General features: G+C 33.8%; 6 protein-coding genes and 1 long non-coding RNA gene across 7 annotated transcripts; 6 read left to right on the plus strand and 1 right to left on the minus strand.

Annotated features, from left to right (window-relative positions):
• Positions 1-424: 424 nt before the first annotated feature.
• LOC107269081 (zinc finger protein 585A) lies at positions 425-4,455 on the plus strand. The gene is made up of 5 exons (XM_015742544.2): positions 425-863; positions 1,032-1,767; positions 1,849-2,906; positions 2,969-3,194; positions 3,267-4,455. The coding sequence occupies exons 1-5, from the start codon at positions 769-771 to the stop codon at positions 4,083-4,085; spliced, it is 2,934 nt and encodes a 977-aa protein (XP_015598030.1). The 5' UTR covers positions 425-768; the 3' UTR covers positions 4,086-4,455.
• Positions 4,338-5,132, minus strand: LOC112494541. The gene is made up of 3 exons (XR_003060073.1): positions 5,009-5,132; positions 4,533-4,719; positions 4,338-4,444 (listed from the first exon to the last, which is right to left on the minus strand). It is a non-coding gene; the product is annotated as an uncharacterized LOC112494541 (long non-coding RNA).
• Positions 4,738-7,054, plus strand: LOC107269082 (fatty acyl-CoA reductase wat). The gene is made up of 5 exons (XM_015742546.2): positions 4,738-5,286; positions 5,360-5,867; positions 5,955-6,144; positions 6,211-6,462; positions 6,555-7,054. The coding sequence occupies exons 1-5, from the start codon at positions 4,975-4,977 to the stop codon at positions 6,895-6,897; spliced, it is 1,605 nt and encodes a 534-aa protein (XP_015598032.1). The 5' UTR covers positions 4,738-4,974; the 3' UTR covers positions 6,898-7,054.
• Positions 7,055-8,373: 1,319 nt separating this feature from the next.
• On the plus strand, positions 8,374-11,347 carry LOC107269093 (fatty acyl-CoA reductase wat). Its single transcript, XM_015742563.2, has 5 exons — positions 8,374-8,748; positions 8,827-9,346; positions 9,444-9,633; positions 9,717-9,962; positions 10,053-11,347. The coding sequence occupies exons 1-5, from the start codon at positions 8,500-8,502 to the stop codon at positions 10,384-10,386; spliced, it is 1,539 nt and encodes a 512-aa protein (XP_015598049.1). The 5' UTR covers positions 8,374-8,499; the 3' UTR covers positions 10,387-11,347.
• Positions 11,348-12,813: 1,466 nt separating this feature from the next.
• On the plus strand, positions 12,814-15,361 carry LOC107269094 (fatty acyl-CoA reductase wat). The gene is made up of 5 exons (XM_015742564.2): positions 12,814-13,175; positions 13,463-13,982; positions 14,063-14,252; positions 14,331-14,576; positions 14,688-15,361. Exons 1-5 carry the CDS (start codon positions 12,927-12,929, stop codon positions 15,034-15,036), a joined length of 1,554 nt encoding a protein of 517 aa, XP_015598050.1. The 5' UTR covers positions 12,814-12,926; the 3' UTR covers positions 15,037-15,361.
• A 2,017-nt stretch (positions 15,362-17,378) lies between these two features.
• LOC107268966 (putative fatty acyl-CoA reductase CG5065) lies at positions 17,379-17,989 on the plus strand. The gene is made up of 2 exons (XM_015742299.2): positions 17,379-17,872; positions 17,955-17,989. Exons 1-2 carry the CDS (start codon positions 17,624-17,626, stop codon positions 17,979-17,981), a joined length of 276 nt encoding a protein of 91 aa, XP_015597785.1. The 5' UTR covers positions 17,379-17,623; the 3' UTR covers positions 17,982-17,989.
• A 234-nt stretch (positions 17,990-18,223) lies between these two features.
• Positions 18,224-18,824, plus strand: LOC107268970 (putative fatty acyl-CoA reductase CG5065; the record flags this gene model as incomplete). Its single annotated transcript, XM_015742303.2, is given in 2 exon segments — positions 18,224-18,720; positions 18,803-18,824. Coding segments are annotated over 2 exon segments (271 nt in total), but the record flags the coding sequence as incomplete, so codon positions are not given.

Genomic DNA, 18,824 nt, shown 5'->3' on the forward strand with positions numbered 1-18,824 from the left:
TCCCCGAAATCAAATGTGAATGCTGCTTAGCGTGTGTTCTAAAACTTAATGTGAATGCCAGGAATTTATTATTTGGCTTACTCTCATTTTCTTCGTCCGTTTTCTCGGACGTTAGTCAAACACATATGAATATATAGGGAGATATTGATGAGTTGGCAGCACTCAAAATACTCGCAGTACAACTCGCAGCAAGGTTTTGGAACACACCAGAACACACCTTAAAAGTTCCATTAGAGAGAGAAAGATGGAAAATAGGACTGTTCTCGTTACTTACACGTTCTGCACTTTTAAAAAAAAATATTGGATATTTTTAAGTAACCAATGAAAAATCTAAACTTCTTGATAAGTGCAGAAAGTGTAGGTAATGAAAGAGCAGACTTAATGTATTTCCGGAGCAAATAGCATTCGATTCGCCACAGCGAGCTTAATCGTCAGTTCCTCCCTTAGGTGTATTCACATGTACCTGCTATCTTCTTTTGAAAAGGCAACTGTGAACGTTGTATTATACTTTTTACAGATGTTGCAAAAATTTATTATTTAATGAATTAAGTGTATATTAATAACAATTTCACAATTCATTTTATCTGAAACACTTATGGCTCCTGTTATTTATACTTAAGTACAATTGTCAAGTCTCGCAGTTTCTTAGCGAGACTATGGCCTGGAGGTTCTATATTTAAGCTGCCTTAATGTAATTAATGGTAATCCAAATGCTTTGTTTACCTGAAAAGATATGTAAAAAATCCTAGGGATTCAGTTCGTAAAAATATGAAGATAGTTTGTGCTTCGACTACGTGTAAATATGCTTCCGAGGAAGAGGATTCGACAAATGTCATTTTTATAAGTTTTCCAAATAATGATACGTGAGTATTTATTTCGCACCGAGGTTATTTATTTACCCGATAAATTATTTATAGCAGATTTAAATGTTTGTTTACTATCGTTAGGTATAATATAGTTATATTATATAGATAGAATAATTCTAGAGTTTGTAGATACTTCATTTATGTATATACATAATTTTTCTATAGGTCAAAACTATGGGCTCATAATTGTAATCGACTGGATTTGTTGAGCAAATCTAATGAGGAACTGCATAGTAATTACTATATATGCTCACATCACATAGAAGATCATTGTTTTATTAGCAAATGTAAACCAATCACGATTGCTCAAGGCACAGTTCCAACTGTGTTTCAAATGGAACCTGTAATAGTCCCATTAACACCTGTAACTTCTGAAAAGGCACCTGAATATGAAAATCAACATAGTAAGGACAACATACAATCATGTGACAGCTCTTTAAATTCAATGAATAATATTGAGGGAACAGATAATATGGCACTTAATACCAATTTTCATGCCAGAGTACTCAACCATGAATCTGTTGATGAAAAAAATAACACAGTAACTATCTTTAATAGATGTGTTTCATCAGAGACATCTGATAATGATGCTCTCAGATACTGTGATATAAATACTGAAATAGAGCAGTACAGCAGTGTGACAATAGGATTTTCTAGTTTGTGTCGAATATGTGGCGATGAAGCATCAGATGGGATAGAAATATATTCCGCAAAAGGCATTGAATTAAAGCTGCGCTATAAAATACAATTGCATTTGCCCATATCCATTGATGTTGAAGACATAATGCCACAAAGACTTTGTATCAATTGTTATAACAAATTGGAAGTTACACATTCATTGATCACAACGTGTTTACAAACTAACATGCGATTCAGACGGTTCTTAAATATTGAAGGGATGGTTAGTATGTTAATACTTATACTTAATGTATATTCATAGGGCACTATATTAAAAATATATGTGTTTATATCATTGTTGCAGGCAGAATACGATAAGAGATTCGATGCGTTGGTGGAAGAATGTTCACTAGAAGTGGCTGAGGAAATTTGTGACAGTGATACAATTCAAAGTAAAACAATATCTCTTGTATCAAAAAAAAATGAAGAATCAGAAGCAACTAACAAAGTGGAATGTAATCTAAACAAATGTTCAGCGACTGCAGATTTGGAACATACCCCAATTGCACAAATAACAGCTGGCGGGTTGAATGTTAATGATGTAAATAAGTTGAAATTTACAGTTGATTCAAATAGTGAAGTGCATTCCGATTTGAGCGATTTGTTTCACGTATTTAAAGGCATCAAAAACAAAGAAAATGAATGCGTAATCGAGACTGTTTCAGAGGCTCAAAAAATTGTCCACAATAAAGAAGAGAGTAATCTCATATGTTTATTATGTAAAGATACATTTAAAACGGTAGAGATATTTGAAAATCATAAAATTTTATGCGATGATGGAGATGCGCTAGATTTAAAACAGCAAAAGGAATCATCCAATTCTGATAATTTAGCAACACAACCGGCTAGTACAATAGATTTTCAATTCAGTATGAAATCATGCGATGTGTGTGGAAAAGTTTTTGAGACAGAGGCTCTTCTTCAAGATCATGAAATATCCTGTTGTCAGCCATTCATGCAATACAGCTGTCATATTTGTGACCAACAATTTGCAAACAAGGAGGAATTTGTTCTTCATGAACAATTGCACGTCCCTGTAAATAACGTAACCACTCCAGTAAGGAGATGTGGTTACTGTCAAGCTACGTTTCACACGCGAAAAGAATTGCAAAATCACATAATGAAGTATCATGGTGGTCAAACATTATTTAAATGCAATATTTGTGACAAAGCGTATGAGAAATGGTCCAGTTTAGACGTTCACGAAGCCACGCATAGATTAGATAAACCCTTCCTTTGTGATTTATGTGGAAAAAGTTTTAAGCACTCGAATAATTTGAGAGGGCACAAAAGAATTCACTTGGAGGAGTCTAAAAAGAAGCGTCATGTTTGTGAACTCTGCGGCAATGCATTTAGATCTAGGTAAGAATCAGGATACACGCTTGGCGCAATGAAAAATATTTTGATATACATAATTTCCCCAGATTTCATCTAAATGAGCATATGAATCAGCACAATGGTAATAAACCATATGGTTGCGAGCAATGCGGCAAGGCTTTCTACAAAAGAATACAATTGCGTCAACATAAATTGTCCCATGGATTAAATAAATTTGCTTGTCCAATTTGTGGCGTTACATTTAATCGCAGAGGGAACATGAATACGCATTTTAAGAGACACAGTACTCAAGATGGAGTATATACTTGTAGCGTATGTATTGCTCTTTAATTGTTATAGACAAAAATACATCAAGCAATCTTAGTAATATACCCTTTCTTACAGGTATGCGAACATAGATGTAAATCAATGAGTGATTTAAAAATTCACAGAAAGGAACATTCCGAAGAAGACATAATGGAAAGTGTAAAGAAGAAAGCCATCGACAAGACAGTATGGCAGTGCAGAATCTGTGCTAGAGTATTTCTGAAACGTACTATTTGGTTGAACCATGAAAGATCACACACAGGTGAGAAAGTTAGTGTCGAGTGTGACGAGTGTGGGAAAAAATTAGCAAGCAAAAGTTCATTAACGTATCACAAAAAATCTATACACTCCTCAGAACGACCACATATGTGTCAATTTTGTGGAGATTCCTTCGTCTCCAAAGAGGCGAGATTAATACACGAACGTATTCATACTGGCGAACGACCTTACGTATGTAAAATATGTAACATGCAGTACAGATGTTCAAGTAATCTTAGTCAACATATGAAGATACATTCAGAAGCTAGGCCCCACGTATGTCCATATTGTAATAAAGGCTTTACACGTAAAGGCGCACTTAATGTTCACGAGCGTATTCATACTGGCGTTAAACCATTCGCGTGTGTCGTCTGTGGTCGAAATTTCTCGCAGAAAAATGATATGCTCAAGCATACGAAAACTCATCGTGTTAAATCAATTCGCTGCGAACAGTGTGACGAGGTGTTTGCGACCAAGAGGGAAATTCTTAAACACATTGCGGTGCATGAACAAAATGTAGAGAGTTCTGTTATACAGCGATATGTGGACATGCCGCAACATGTAGAATCGTACTCAATAAATATACCTTATTCTAATATCGAGGAATCCGATGAGTTGGTGATTGCACAGAATAATTAGTTTACTCCCAATAAAACAATAATACGTACTTCGAGACCATGAATATCATTTATATTTTACGTACTTTTCACGAGAATTTAGTTTACATAATGTTTTTCCCTATTTATAGAATCCCTTAGAATTACACCAATATACATATGATATATTTAGTATATAAATAGTATATCTTGATGTTATGGATGGATAAAGGCGTAATTAATGACGTAATAGTTCCAATGAATTTAATGATACATATACAAGTATGTGATATGTAACTGAGAGTATTATTATAATGTATTGTTAATCAGGATCAATTTACATGGCTATGTGTAGCATTGTACAAATTTTTGTAACTATCAAAATACATATAATATATGTACCTGTAAAAAGATATTTGAATTTAATAGGTTGAAAACATTCCTTACTCCTTTTTTACATAAATACGGTTATTCAGTGAATTTAAGTTACCTTATCCATTTTATTTCTATCGGTAAAGCCACCTTCAGACGGTGCAATACTTCTGAATAAACCAGTATATTTACATATTGAATTTTCGATTTTTAAGCGTTGACCCACGTTTTATGGTAGATATCCAAGGAACTTTTTTATGTTGTTAATCATTTTAAGATGGCCCGTCTACAGTACACTGTACTCGCTGATAGTTAAAAATATAATGAATATGACAATCACATTTTTTCATGAATATAAATTATGCTCATGAAACGATTCATTGCTGTTCCTCCGAAATGCACATTGCTGACTAATGCGCAAACTTTTAAATATTTATTGTCCGTTTTATATTACAACGAGTATATATAAGTACGAGGATCACATATTGAATTCAGTATGTTTGATATTTTACACGTGAAAATAAGATCTGAGAACGCTTCTCTCAATAATTGAATAAACAATGTGTACATCCGTAAAGAACTTGAGTGACATACCAAACGAAGAATCACAATTATCTCTGATCGATGAATTGTACAAGAAAATAGAAAATCCGGATGATAGTGACATTTACATAGACGAGAGTAAGAGCGAAATTCGACAATTTTTGACGGGTCAAGTTATATTTATCACAGGTGGTACAGGTTATGTAGGGAAATCCACGATCGAAAAACTGTTAAGAAGTTGCTCGGATATCAAAAGAATTTATATTCTTGTAAGACCAAAAAAGCAATGGTCCTCCGAGGAAAGGATAAAACGATATTTTAACAATGAGGTGAGTCGTGGAATATTAAAATGATCAAAAAAGTCATTTTTAACCAAATTGTGAACCCCTTAATGCCCATTAGCTATTTGACAAAATGAAAAAAATGAATCCTCAATGGGAGAGGAAAGTTGTTGTTATTCCTGGTGATTGCGCTCTGGAGGGTCTTGGTATTTCACAAGAAAACCGTAACACTGTTATCAGTGAGATAAACGTTATCATCCACTCGGCAGCTAATGTCAAATTAGGCGAAAGACTCAGCCGCATGCTTCAAATTAATGTCATTGGTACCAAAGAGATTTTAACCCTGGCTAGCGAATGCAAGAATCTCAAAGCTTGTCTATACATATCAACCACATATTCACATTGTTATCTGCACGAAATCGAGGAGAAATTTTATCCTTCGACTATCGATATGGAAATGGTGTACGATGTTATTCGAGCTGACTCAAGATCGACAATGAGCGAGGAAGCTGAAAAGAGTATAATAGGAAAATGGCCGAACTCGTATACATTCTCCAAGGCCCTTGCAGAAAATTTAGTCAAAGAATACGGAAAAACTCTACCTGTAGGAATTTTCAGACCATCCATGGGCAAGTTCAAATAAGAGTAAAATTCATTATTCTTCATATACGTATACTTAAACTAAAACTATTATTACGTATTTTCTATTATAATAGTACTTTTGACATACGAAGAACCTTTGACAAGTTGGACCGATAGTTTTACCGGCTTACTAGTTTACGGTGCTGCCGCGTCACTTGGTTTTGTGCACTTGACAGAAACAAACATGGATATGATTACCGATGTTGTTCCTGTCGATATGTGTGCAAATGCAATATTAGCGTGTACATGGGATATTGCATTGAAGTACGTATATAAAAATTTGAATAAAACTCGATAAGGTGATGTAAAAATTTTCTTTCTCTTTTTCAGTCCCAGATCCAAGGACGAAGATCCTCCTGTTTATAATTTTGCTACCAGTACAGAAAACCCTATAAGTTATAGAGAAATGGACCGTTTGGTATTGGCTTACGCGAAAACTTTTCCATCTGCAAGATCAATATCGTATTTTTGGGTAGTGCATATAAATAATTATATTCTTCTTTGTATTTTCGATTTTTTCATTCATTTCATCCCATGCCTTTTATTCGACGCTTATCGCCTTTTGACTCTGCAAAAAGTAATGTAAGTATAATCGGTACTGTGCGCCATTCAATTTGCAAATTATAATGAAAATTCCTAATTAATCGTAAAAATGAATATTCTCGTATTTTCAGGGCGTTGCCGGTCTATTTCAAGGCGCACAAGTTCAGGAGCGTTTTCAGATACTTTATCAAGAGCGAGTGGAAGTTTCATGCTACGCGAAGTCGTCAACTATGGGACAAATTGAATGACACTGATAAGAAATTATTTTTCTGTGATTTACGTAAGATCTCATGGGAGATATATCTAATGAATTTTTGGCGCGGAATCAGAGTATACGTATTGAAAGATCCTATGAGTACGGTTGTGGAAGCAAGAAAAAAATATTTAAAATTAACAATCATACACTTTACCGTGATAACAGTGCTCGGCTTGTTATTTATGTATTTTCTATATAGAATAATATTTTTTTATTGAAATTCTATATCATCACTAAATAATTTTCCTCGTGTTAATAACGATGACGATACTATTTTTATTGAATCCAATTTCGCATGTAACTGCTTTACACTCTGACCCCTCACCAGGATATTAAACACATTGATTGTTGAAATAAAGAATACCAATTTTTGTAGTTTATTATACTTTATTGCGCTGACACTACTAACTTTTAATATAGCAGTAACCGCACGAAGTCGTCAACACGTAAAAGATGCTACACTCCTCGAGGCATCTAGTCCTCTTTCTAACGATAGATCGTTAATGGCCGAATGTCTCGAACTCGATTTTGGTGATTTTTAATATAAATCATTTATAAGCAAAAATAAATAATACATTTTAGACAAACCAGCAATACCACAGTTCTTTCCGTTAATGATATAAATAAATATACTATTCATTAAATACACGCGAGCACGTAAGCAAAATGACATTTCGAATTGTTCGCTACAGTTTTTGGCCATGAATTCACATTCGACCGTAACTGTTTGACCTGTGCCATTTCCGCTACTGTATTGTCGCTTATTTTTAATAATCACTATACGTATGCTTTCATCTTTAATTCTTATCTGACTGTAATATCTTTTACTGTTATGATTATGACGATCTAACTACTTGAAGCATGCTCTAGAAATTTTAGACTGTTTCTTGGTACGAATTCATACTGACATTTATACATTCACTCTATATCTATATAGGATCATTGCAGACTGAACTGAGGTTTAATACTAATATTCGAATAAAATAATATTCTTGATTAAAGTCAGTATTAGTATCTCGTGAGGTATTCCGGGTTTCTTTTTTACATATGTAAAATTCAAGGCAAAACACTTGTGAGCAGAGCGAAGGGCAATGTATTTACTTGAAATTATTCTGTACATCGTTTACGCTTAACTTATTTTGCAAAATCACGTTCTCACGGTCGCGAATAAAAGTTCAAGTATTTCATTTGCACGCTTATGAGCATCCGAATACGTATACACGATGTGTATAAAATTGTTATTTTTGTTAGGAATATCGTTGAGTTTATAAAGGAAAAAAATATGTGAATATTTTAATCATTTTAAAAATGAATGTTAAAAAAAGTTTCACCGTGTTTTAGTAAAAGCAGTGTAGTCCTATATTTAAAATAATTTACTAGAACAGCCATATCGAACATGCACAGTTGAAAAACGTGAAGATTATAAAAATAAAAAAATAATAAAAATCGACACATGACTAATCCTTCGATCGACGGTATACCACCATTTACGCTTAGTGCCATTACGTACAAAGGTGTGTCAGCAATTTTGGATTTCAGACTTGTACGTTCCATAGTCCATCGTAATTAAAATGCATATGGAAAACTTCATGTGATTTGCATTTACAATAACAACGTTCAATTCTTGCAATTGTCTTGATCATCAATCTGCCACGTGTACATAAAATTGATATACAATATTCAAGAAGTTTTATTCACCCATATTAATTACATATCTATATACATCAAAAGTAAATGCAAAGATCAGTTTGCTTTAGGCAGAGTTACTTAAAGCACGATAACACCCTTCAGCACTTTTACGATATTCACGTTGAACGAGGATGGATGAAGTTTATAAATTGTTAAAAGACGATACTGAGATCGTCGAAAAACTTGATCAAGGCAGTGTTATTCGAAATTTCTATACGGATCAAATAATATTTATAACCGATCCCACGAGTCTCCTTGGAGAGATCATAGTTGAAAAACTTTTGAGATGTTGTTCGCAATTGAAAAAACTTTACATTTTATTCAAAGATACTGGTGGCATGACTGTTCAAGATGAGATGAAAAAATATTTCGAAAGTTCCGTGAGTATCGATATTACTTAAAATTCGATTATATTTATATTAATATAGTATTGCAACAATAAAAAAATTAAACTTCAGGCATTCGACACACTGAGAAATAAGATACCTGATTTTTACGATAAGATTGTCCCGATTAAAGGAAATTTACTCGCAGAAGACATTGCATTGTCAGGCAATGATAAGAACGATATAATTGATAACGTGAATTTCATAATTCACAATGCATCAGCAAATCAATTTGGCGATACAGTAAAGTCAATATTGCAACTGAATGTCCTGGGAACGAAGAGAATTTTGGACATTGCCAAAGATTGTGAAAATCTTAAAACGTTTGTTTACGTATCAAGCGTATATGCACATTGCAATGAAATCGACATTAAAGAAAAGCTCTACCCGTGCTCCGCAGACCTCAAAATTATTCATGACATGATAGCAGCTGATACGGAAAACAAGAATGGTTTGAGTAAGGCAGCATTAGAAATGATACTTGGTGATTACCCTGACGCATACACATTCTCAAAGGCCATAGCGGAGTTCATTATCGACGAATGTAGTAAAAAGTCAAATTTTCGCAGTGTTATTTTCCGACCATCCTTAGGTACGTTAACGAATGATATAGTAAATATATAAAAAAAACATGCACAAGGATAATATTTATATATATTATATATACCGTATATATTTTATTGTATCAGAACTGCCATCGTACAAAGAACCCATTGCTGGTTGGTGCCATAAAGACAAAGGTCCTATATCTGGATTCATTGGTATTACATTGGGAGCTATACATACCATATGGGCCCAGGATAAAGCAATTGATTTCATTCCTAGTGACATGTGTGGAAATGCACTTCTTGCTAGCATTTGGGATGCATCATTTACTGGGTATTTAGAAACGTAAAAAATATTATATTGGAAATCCATATTTTGTACCTTAATTCTATTTGATTTATTACATACGGCATTAGGGAAAAACACGAGGAAGCCATTGTCTACAATTATGGAAGTAGCATGGTGAAACCTGTGACCTTGAGAAAAATTACGAATTTACTTGAAAATGCTGCAAGCGACAGACCTTCGATGAAAATGATATGTGCCAATTACACTGTCATAACGAAATGTTATTGGTTATGGTTCCTTCTGAATGTAATGATTCACGTAGTACCCGCTGCAATTGTCGACGGCTTTTCTCTACTGCGCAGCAAGGAGCCTACGTAAGTCAACGATAATACTTGCTAGTACATTTTCACACGTTATTCAGTTTATTCGAAAAGTTTTAATCATATGCTCTACCCGATTCTCAGTGCTCTGACATCATACTGCGAAGCTACGAGGAACTTGGAGTCGGTGCAATATTTTTTAAACGGCGAATGGCGCGTTCACGTTGAAAAGATGCAACAGCTCTGTGACAGAATGAGCGAGACTGACAGTACTTTGTTCTACTGCGATATTCGGAAATTCAGATGGGAGGATTACGCTGATCCATTTTGGAATGGACTGCGTGTTTATGCTATTGATGATCCTATGGATTCTTTGATCGAGGCAAAACAGCAGTTTTACAAACTTAGGATTCGTCACTATATTTCTTTATCAGCTGTTTTAATCTTCATTTCGTACATTATTATACAATTTATATAAACTTACGATACCTATTATCATGTTTATGTTCCCAATAAGGATGATTGTCGATTGTTCGAATTTGTTTACATTTGATAAAATCATTATATCACGAGATACGAGAGAGGTTATGATTAAATGTTCTAATAATAATAAAATTACTACATTTTAGTAAGTAGTGTCTGGAACATTACGAGGAATCACCTCGCCCATTTCATTCTATAAAATTGTGTATATCCTTCGTCATAGAATGAACATGCATCATGCGATCTATTTACAAAATAATTATTGTATTAAATTTATTATGAATTCTAGTAATATGGAACGTGGATTAAGTATGAACGAGAAGCCAGCAAATATATATAAGAATCATGCAGATGCGTTTACGTTAAGCTGATCTTGATGTATAACGTAATTAAGAAATTAACGGAAAACAATTTATTCATCCAAGAAACATTATTATGTTCTCAATAACGAAAAAAAATTGTATAACAAATAGCCGCAGTTATACTTTTCTCTTCAAATTACAAAAAATTTTAGTATCCATATGATCGAAAGGCACTTTTGGATGAAAAAAAAAAAAAATAGAAAATCAAAAGGGCATAAGTAAATGTGTCACGTGCATTTATAAGTATCTACGTTGATATACTTACGTCACGTGACAAATCATGTATACGAGGGAATGGAATTTAAATGAGCAGATTTGGAAGTGTAATTAAGAGTGACCTATGATGACGCACCATAAATTTGGTTGCGATTGTAAAATTACCAATATACAAACATTACATAAACTTTCATTGCGAGTATAACATGCTAAGAAATTTTACGTGAACTATCAGTATACACAGGTGGTTTTTGGAAAATATGAATACGCGAACAACATGCGGACTGTAATGCTCTCAGAGGCAAGCCTTAACAGTATTTAAGAAAAATTCGAAAAACAAATTGTAGAAGCGTCTGTAAATTTCTTTTGAAAACTGCATTACTTTTACAAAATAATTGTTTCTTTAGTTCCCATATGTGTTTTCACATCGTTAAAGTGGTCCTCCTAGCATCGTAATACGAGTATTCCAATTTCTGTCAATTTCATGCTAATCGTTCCTTACAAAAATATTTCCTACGTAAGATATTGACTTTGGTACAAACTGAACGATAGGAATTCATCACTTTTAAAATTTTCACATCAAACATTGTTTAAATAATACAGTAAAAAATGCTTACAAATTTTTAATACTTTCAATTGAAAAATCGTAGTAGTAATGTTCGATGTAAAGGAATGTCCCATAGAAATTTCATCTACTTTTACTGCCTAAAGGATGAGACATTTAAGAAAAACTATTAACGAAAGAAGTATATCTATACAGTGCATTTTTGGCTATTTTCACTCCGTATATCTCGTAAGCTAGACGGTAAATAATTTTGAAATTTTGCATTCACGACCGTTAAGCACCTGTCAAGAACATATACAAAATTCAAATCCGTATCTTGGAAATGCTCGAGTGACTGAACCTTGACATACCAGCCTAATAATTGGTGATGTTCTTCTTCGCCGTAAGTTATAATCTTCAATGGATACTAACGTAACGGAATATTATTGCATATACTCCATGTTAATACTGGATCGTTCACGCGAATCTTACAACGTTAATTTATTTAATGAGAATCATATAGAGGTATACTTGCACGTATGATTTTGAAAAATAATTGACAGTTCTTATGGGATGGGAATAGAGCCCCTTCTATTTTTATCTGGACTATAAATCTGCCACGCATCATAATAATTATGTCTTTGACGTACGCCATTGGTGACAAACTAATGATCTAACAAATATACATATATAAATTGAATATAGATTAGAAAAAAGTAAATATTTACTTTTTGTGTAAATACTCGAAAAACCAATAAAATAAATGTTATAAAACATAAATTCTGTACTTCAATACCTCTATGTAATGAATGACCTATTTGAGGAAGTGAGTTCAAAAATCTTTTAGCTACGAAATTAAGTTTGTTTGCGATACCAATTACAGGATATAGAATGGTACTGTTTATTCCAAGAATGTTCAGAAGGATTGGTCGATCCGATGTAACAGGTTGGTTGTAAGAACTGAACTGGAATACTGGAACATGTAATAGAATGCTAAAGAAATGGGTTGAAATTTTATGGAAAAAAAATAGAAATAAAAGTATTATGAACTAGAATAATATACAGCTATAAGCTGATATGCCCACGTCATACTACGTATGACAAAAATATAATATCAGGAAATACTATTTAAATGAAGATTTTTAAAAGTGTAATCAGTAATGACCTATGACGTCGGTGAATGCATCATATACGAAATTAATAGACTCGTATTCCATTCAAGGTCCGATACGGGTAGTAAAGAAGAGTGTCATGCATACAATGTATGTATTAGTTTGGAAGAGAACTACTATAAGTAGACCGAAACCGATGTAAAATTTCTTATTTAGTCAGCAACCCGGAGTGATAAAGACTTTTAGAAAAATTCGATAGTTTCTAATATATTACCTGACATATTTACATTAAATATATAAAATGGATGAAGTGTACAAGAGAATTAACGATGATACCGAAATGCTCGACACGTGTACCGACGCAAGTGAAATTGAACAATTTTACGCAGGTCAATGTGTATTTCTAACCGGAAGTACGGGATTCATTGGGAAATCTGTTGTTGAGAAATTGTTACGGACATGTGCGAATTTGAAAAAGCTCTATATTCTAGTCAGAGCCAAGAAAGGATCAAGTCCTACAGAAAGGCTTAAGAAATATTTGAAAGACGACGTAAGTACATTATCCCAGGCAGCAGCAGAAATCCTACAGTCAGTGGAATATAAATGAGAGTAGTGAAGATGTCCAAGAGACAAGCTTATATCGTATTAGACATTTTTAAGATGACATTTGGAGTTAACGTGTCATCTAGGCATAATACGTACGTTGGTTGAGGTACGTAGGTTTATGACTTGAAAACATTCTGTTGCATTCTGTTTGTATTAAGTAATTTATAGCTATGATCGCAGTACCTCAGCCAATATATTACGTGCTTCTAATAAAGACTAATAAAATTTCAGTTTTTCAACGAGCTTCGAAAGACGGTACCGGATTTCGAGAAAAAGATCGTCCTTATAGAGGGTGACCTGAGCGAAAATGGAATAGGATTATCAATTATCGATCGTCATAGTCTAATTGAAGAAGTGAACATCGTGGTGCACAATGCAGCTAACGTCAAATTCGATATCAAAGTTGAGCTTGCATTACGTATAAACGTTTTGGGAACACAAAGTGTATTAGACTTGGTATCGCAATGTAAAAACATAAAAGCCTTCGTATACGTATCAACCGCGTACTCGAATTGTATATATACAGACATCGAAGAGAAATTCTATCCATCGCCTGCCGATTTGAAAATGGTCAATGATATGATAAAAGCTGATTTGGAAACTCCAAATGGCATAAATAAAGCGGCTTTAAAGATGCTTCTTGGCGATATACCGAATATTTATGTTTTTAGTAAAGCTACTGCGGAAAACTTTGTTAAGGACTACAGCAAGAAAGTAAACTTTCCTTGTGCAGTTTTTCGGCCATCTATCGGTAAGTCATGAAGTTATTATTCAGATTTTACTTAATATTGAACCTATTGTTAAATAACTAAATGGAGCATTCTTATTCAGTGGCATCAACCTACAAAGAACCTGTGGCTGGTTGGTGTGGCAATTTGAATGGGCCTGCTGCTGGAATTATTGGTTACGCGTTGGGTATCATACATACAGTTTTCATGACTGATTCTCCAATAGATTTGGTTCCAGTGGACATGTGTGCTAATGCACTTATTGCAATTCCTTGGTATATTGTAGATAACAAGTAGGTACAAAATGAACAAGATATAATAATCTTGAGAAGATACAAAATTATGAAAACAATATTATTTTTGTGAATTAGAAAGGAAGAAAAAACTGCCAGTGTATTCAACTACGGTACCAGTGTGACCAATCCAATAAATGTAAAAGCCTGCATAAATTGGGGATACACGCATGGATCCGAAAATCCGTCAATCAAAATGGTTTGGGATTGTTTTATAATTACAACTAGTAACTACTGGTTATGGCTATTTCTTGAAATTTTTCTTCATTTCATCCCAGCCATTATAGCTGATGTTGTCTTGTTAACTCGAGGCAAGAAACCAATGTATGTTGATCGATTCTTTATCATGAGACTCGGTAGAGTCTTGTGCCAAACATTTAACGACGATTGTGAAAACGGTCGTGATAGATCATAATGAAAAAATTTCTTTTATAGGGCAGTTAATGGATATTTTAAAATTGTGAGGTACTTCGGCATAGTGAGGTACTTTCTGAACGGAATCTGGCGAATCCACGTCACAGAGATGCAGAAACTGTGGGACCGCTTGAAACCTCATGACAAAAAAAAATTCCACTGCGACTTGCGCGAGATAGATTGGATGTATTTCAGTAGCTTATACTGGAACGGATTACGAGTATACATCTTAAAAGAACCCATGGATACTGTACCAATCGCCAGGAAACGATTTGCACGACTTAGACTTTATAATAAAATATTATTTATTTTTCTATCATTGTTACTCATATATACTTTGAACAGATTCATAAGATATATTTGTATATAAATCTCTACGTAGAAATTTAAATTGTCTAATAAACGTATTTTGATAAGCTGAGGTGGTTCACAAATTATGAAATTCGAACTTATTACAATTATTGGTTATATAATAAAATGAAGATCAATCTGATTTCAGTCTACGAATAAAGTGCCAAATCCAGGGGACTCTTTTACCCTGAAATGTATACGGAGTTGGCCTCATTGAAAAGCATATCATATGTTGATCGATTATACCAAATATTAGACATGAAATATACGATATTATGTAAATTTCAATTTAAAATAATGATTTTGCATCAGGATGTTTTAATAAATTTCAATTTTTACATAAATATTTATACTTAAATTAATAAATTATCAATACAGTCTTAAGACGCATATCGTATAAATATAGTCGATCCATGAATTCAATATGTTTTTTTCGACAATTTACAAGCAATACGATAATTCGCAAATCACACGTGGTATTTTCACAAAACAACGTAATTAAATGATCAAATAGAAAAATTAAATATATTTAGTGCAAAATTATGAGTGTGCATATTTATTAAAAATTATTAACAGGTGAAATGGACTTGAATAAAGTGAATTCTTACAGTAATGGAGGATTTGTGTATTGTTAAGTATTTTCATTAAACTTTTATCTCGACGCGGTCATAATGTAAAATACGGTTGTCGAGTGATCGTGACGTGCCCTAAGAGGAAACTCCGTGCATCTTAAAACTTTTCTATTCTCTATTTAAGGTTCGCGCAGTTCCTCGAACGAACCAATGGCATTCCCGATGACGACGCCGTAACGTCAGAGACGCGCATGCGCAATCATTATTTCATACGAAGGATTGAATTTGAGATAGAAAAAAAGGAAATAAGAATTCTCTCGCAGTATTTTGAAAGAAAATGGCACTAATTTAGATGAAGTAGAATACTTTTAAAAAATCTACACCATGATGCTGTATACGTAATAAGAAAGAATCTCTTGTTTTTCGGATTGTGAATAGCAGAAACAATGATATAACAATTGGACACGCTGCGTTCGCCAAAAAACTGAGTGAACCCTTATAGCCGCCTTTTATTATTTACCAAAGAATATATATATATATATATATATATATATATATATATATATATATTGTGACGTTATTTTATAATCGGATGCAAAATGGCCGAATGGCAGGGGTTGGAGTGAAAAAGTGCATTTTGGAACTTTTTGAAAAATTCGAGATCTAGTAGTTCCGGAAGGAAATTTATATTTCTAATCAGGGCACGAGAGAGAGCATCCTTCGGCATTAAAAAAACACCCCCATTGAACCCCTGTATGATCACTCTAGGGGGAGTTACACCCCCTTGAAGTGAAAATACTTAAATGGCCATAACTTCCGAACGCGCCGGCCAATCTGGTCCAGTTTCTGCATGATATCATCTTTAATGATACTGCAGATTCTCACAAAATTATTGTTCTCGGCGATGATCCCGTGACGGAAGTCTCGAGATTTCGCAAGTGCACCCGAAGCTTCCCCGCCACTTTTCATTAGGAAAGCGATGAAATAGAAGTTTCATTTTAATCCACGTTGTAGCTGAGATTTCAACGATTAAAACGCGCTTTTAAACATCCAAATACGAGTACGCTAAGGGGTTAAATTGTCCGTTTAAAAAAACGCCTAAATTTTGCGAGTTCCGCTCGAGGCGCTCAAGGGACAAATGTTTGGCGCGCGTGGTAGGGTAGTAGTCCCTCGAACGGGAAGGAAATTTCCTAAAAAATATATCTTTGGTTTTTTTAAATCGGTCATAGTTTCTTAGAGATACACAAAAATTCAAGTGTCCCACTTCAATTGCGCACTACTGTATATTGTAACGTATTTTCTTATCTTGACATCAAGAACGAAAAATCCGAAAATTAACTATCTTCGAGAACCAACTTACGTTACCTTCGACGTCCACCCTTAGCCAAGTTTTTGCGTATTGCTAGGCATTTAAGAGCTGTTCATGCCCTTTTAATTGGGGTGTCGCAGATGCCTCATGCAACTGGTTAGGAAAAAAAACCGCGCGCCTGTTTTTGGGTCTAACCCTAAATTTATTAGAGTAAATTTAACTAAACTTCTCACAAAACCCTGATCTGCAATGTAAACACAAAATACATATCGGCAATCTCAAAATTAACTGCTCGAGGATGTATTAGCTGCACAACACCTCATGTAAGAATTATGTTGATTAATAATGAGTAAATGGTAACGTCATTCATATACCCCAACGACATTAAATATTGTGCGTAAGTAAAACGTGGAAAAGCATAGATATGAATTAATCATTCATTGCATTGTACATACGTATGTAAGTAACACTTTACGACATTATATAGTGCAGTCACAAGCAGCCTCAGCTAGTTGTCCCTAGGACGCAGTGCGTCCTGGCTAGTAAATTGGCTGAAAAGTAGTTATTCGTATCTTCATTAAAAAATAAAAACAGTTTGAGATCGCAACGATATATCGCACCACGCATGCCTCGTACAAAAGAAATTAAATTGTGTTAACGTGAAAAAACTTGATATATAAAGAATTATTATTTAATCGATTACAGTGAAAATTGGTATAATCACAATGAATTCAAAAACTAAAAAACTGAAAAATAATGATAAAAACAGCGACGTAAGTACCGATGAAAGTAATATACAAAAGTTTTTCGCCGGAAAAACAGTATTTCTCACGGGTTCCACAGGATTTCTGGGACAATGTATTGTCGAGAAATTATTACGAGGTTGTCCAGATTTGAATAAACTTTATATGTTGGTAAGACCTAAAAGAGGAATGTCTGTATCGGAAAGGTTGAAGAAATTTTTCAACCTCGAGGTAAATATCAAAAATAAAATTATATAAACTATTGACATACTTAGATCAGTATCAGATTTAAGAGTAAAAATCAAAATTACAGATATTTGATTTGCTTCGAGAGAATTAAATTAACTGCTCGAGGATGTATTAGCTGCACAACAGCTCATGTAAGAATTATGTTGATTAATAGGAAATTGTGACGTTGCCGATATGTAACTGTTACCTTGTGTTTGTAAATGGTAACGTCATTCATATACCCCAACGACATTAAATATTGTGCGTAAGTAAAACGTGGAAAAGCATAGATATGAATTAATCATTCATTGCATTGTACATACATTGTACATGTATGTAAGTAACAGTTTGCGACATTATATAGTGCAGTCAGAAGCAGCCTCAGCTAGTTGTCCCTAGGACGCAGTGCGTCCAGGCTAGTGAATTGGCTGAAAAGTAGTTATTCGTATCTTCATTAAAAAATAAAAACAGTTTGAGATCGCAACGATATATCGCACCACGCATGCCTCGTACAAAAGAAATTAAATTGTGTTAACGTGAAAAAACTTGATATATAAAGAATTATTATTTAATCGATTACAGTGAAAATTGGTATAATCACAATGAATTCAAAAACTAAAAAACTGAAAAATAATGATAAAAACAGCGACGTAAGTACCGATGAAAGTAATATACAAAAGTTTTTCGCCGGAAAAACAGTATTTCTCACGGGTTCCACAGGATTTCTCGGACAATGTATTGTCGAGAAATTATTACGAGGTTGTCCAGATTTGAATAAACTTTATATGTTGGTAAGACCTAAAAGAGGAATGTCTGTATCGGAAAGGTTGAAGAAATATTTCAACCTCGAGGTAAATATCAAAAATAAAATTATATAAACTATTGACATACTTAGATCAGTATCACATTTAAGAGTAAAAATCAAAATTACAGATATTTGATTTGCTTCGAGAGA

Source organism: Cephus cinctus, unplaced genomic scaffold (genome assembly GCF_000341935.2).
Source record: "Cephus cinctus unplaced genomic scaffold, Ccin1 Ccin1_scaffold0597, whole genome shotgun sequence".
NCBI classification, from domain to species: domain Eukaryota; kingdom Metazoa; phylum Arthropoda; class Insecta; order Hymenoptera; family Cephidae; genus Cephus; species Cephus cinctus.

What these genes read in the sequence shown, in the direction of transcription:
- LOC107269081 (XM_015742544.2), top strand. Translation starts at nt 769, where the DNA reads ATGAAGATAGTTTGTGCTTCGACTACGTGTAAATATGCTTCCGAGGAA. An exon ending in AGTTTTCCAAATAATGATAC is followed by an intron (nt 864 to 1,031) that starts GTGAGTATTTAT and finishes ATTTTTCTATAG; the next exon opens with GTCAAAACTATGGGCTCATA. An exon ending in ATGGAGTATATACTTGTAGC is followed by an intron (nt 3,195 to 3,266) that starts GTATGTATTGCT and finishes CCTTTCTTACAG; the next exon opens with GTATGCGAACATAGATGTAA.
- LOC107269082 (XM_015742546.2), top strand. Translation starts at nt 4,975, where the DNA reads ATGTGTACATCCGTAAAGAACTTGAGTGACATACCAAACGAAGAATCA. An exon ending in AATTTTCAGACCATCCATGG is followed by an intron (nt 5,868 to 5,954) that starts GCAAGTTCAAAT and finishes CTATTATAATAG; the next exon opens with TACTTTTGACATACGAAGAA. An exon ending in ACATGGGATATTGCATTGAA is followed by an intron (nt 6,145 to 6,210) that starts GTACGTATATAA and finishes TCTCTTTTTCAG; the next exon opens with TCCCAGATCCAAGGACGAAG.
- LOC107269093 (XM_015742563.2), top strand. Translation starts at nt 8,500, where the DNA reads ATGGATGAAGTTTATAAATTGTTAAAAGACGATACTGAGATCGTCGAA. An exon ending in TATTTTCCGACCATCCTTAG is followed by an intron (nt 9,347 to 9,443) that starts GTACGTTAACGA and finishes TTATTGTATCAG; the next exon opens with AACTGCCATCGTACAAAGAA. An exon ending in CTGCGCAGCAAGGAGCCTAC is followed by an intron (nt 9,963 to 10,052) that starts GTAAGTCAACGA and finishes CCCGATTCTCAG; the next exon opens with TGCTCTGACATCATACTGCG.
- LOC107269094 (XM_015742564.2), top strand. Translation starts at nt 12,927, where the DNA reads ATGGATGAAGTGTACAAGAGAATTAACGATGATACCGAAATGCTCGAC. An exon ending in AGAAATATTTGAAAGACGAC is followed by an intron (nt 13,176 to 13,462) that starts GTAAGTACATTA and finishes ATAAAATTTCAG; the next exon opens with TTTTTCAACGAGCTTCGAAA. An exon ending in ACTCGAGGCAAGAAACCAAT is followed by an intron (nt 14,577 to 14,687) that starts GTATGTTGATCG and finishes TTTCTTTTATAG; the next exon opens with GGCAGTTAATGGATATTTTA.
- LOC107268966 (XM_015742299.2), top strand. Translation starts at nt 17,624, where the DNA reads ATGAATTCAAAAACTAAAAAACTGAAAAATAATGATAAAAACAGCGAC. An exon ending in AGAAATTTTTCAACCTCGAG is followed by an intron (nt 17,873 to 17,954) that starts GTAAATATCAAA and finishes TCAAAATTACAG; the next exon opens with ATATTTGATTTGCTTCGAGA.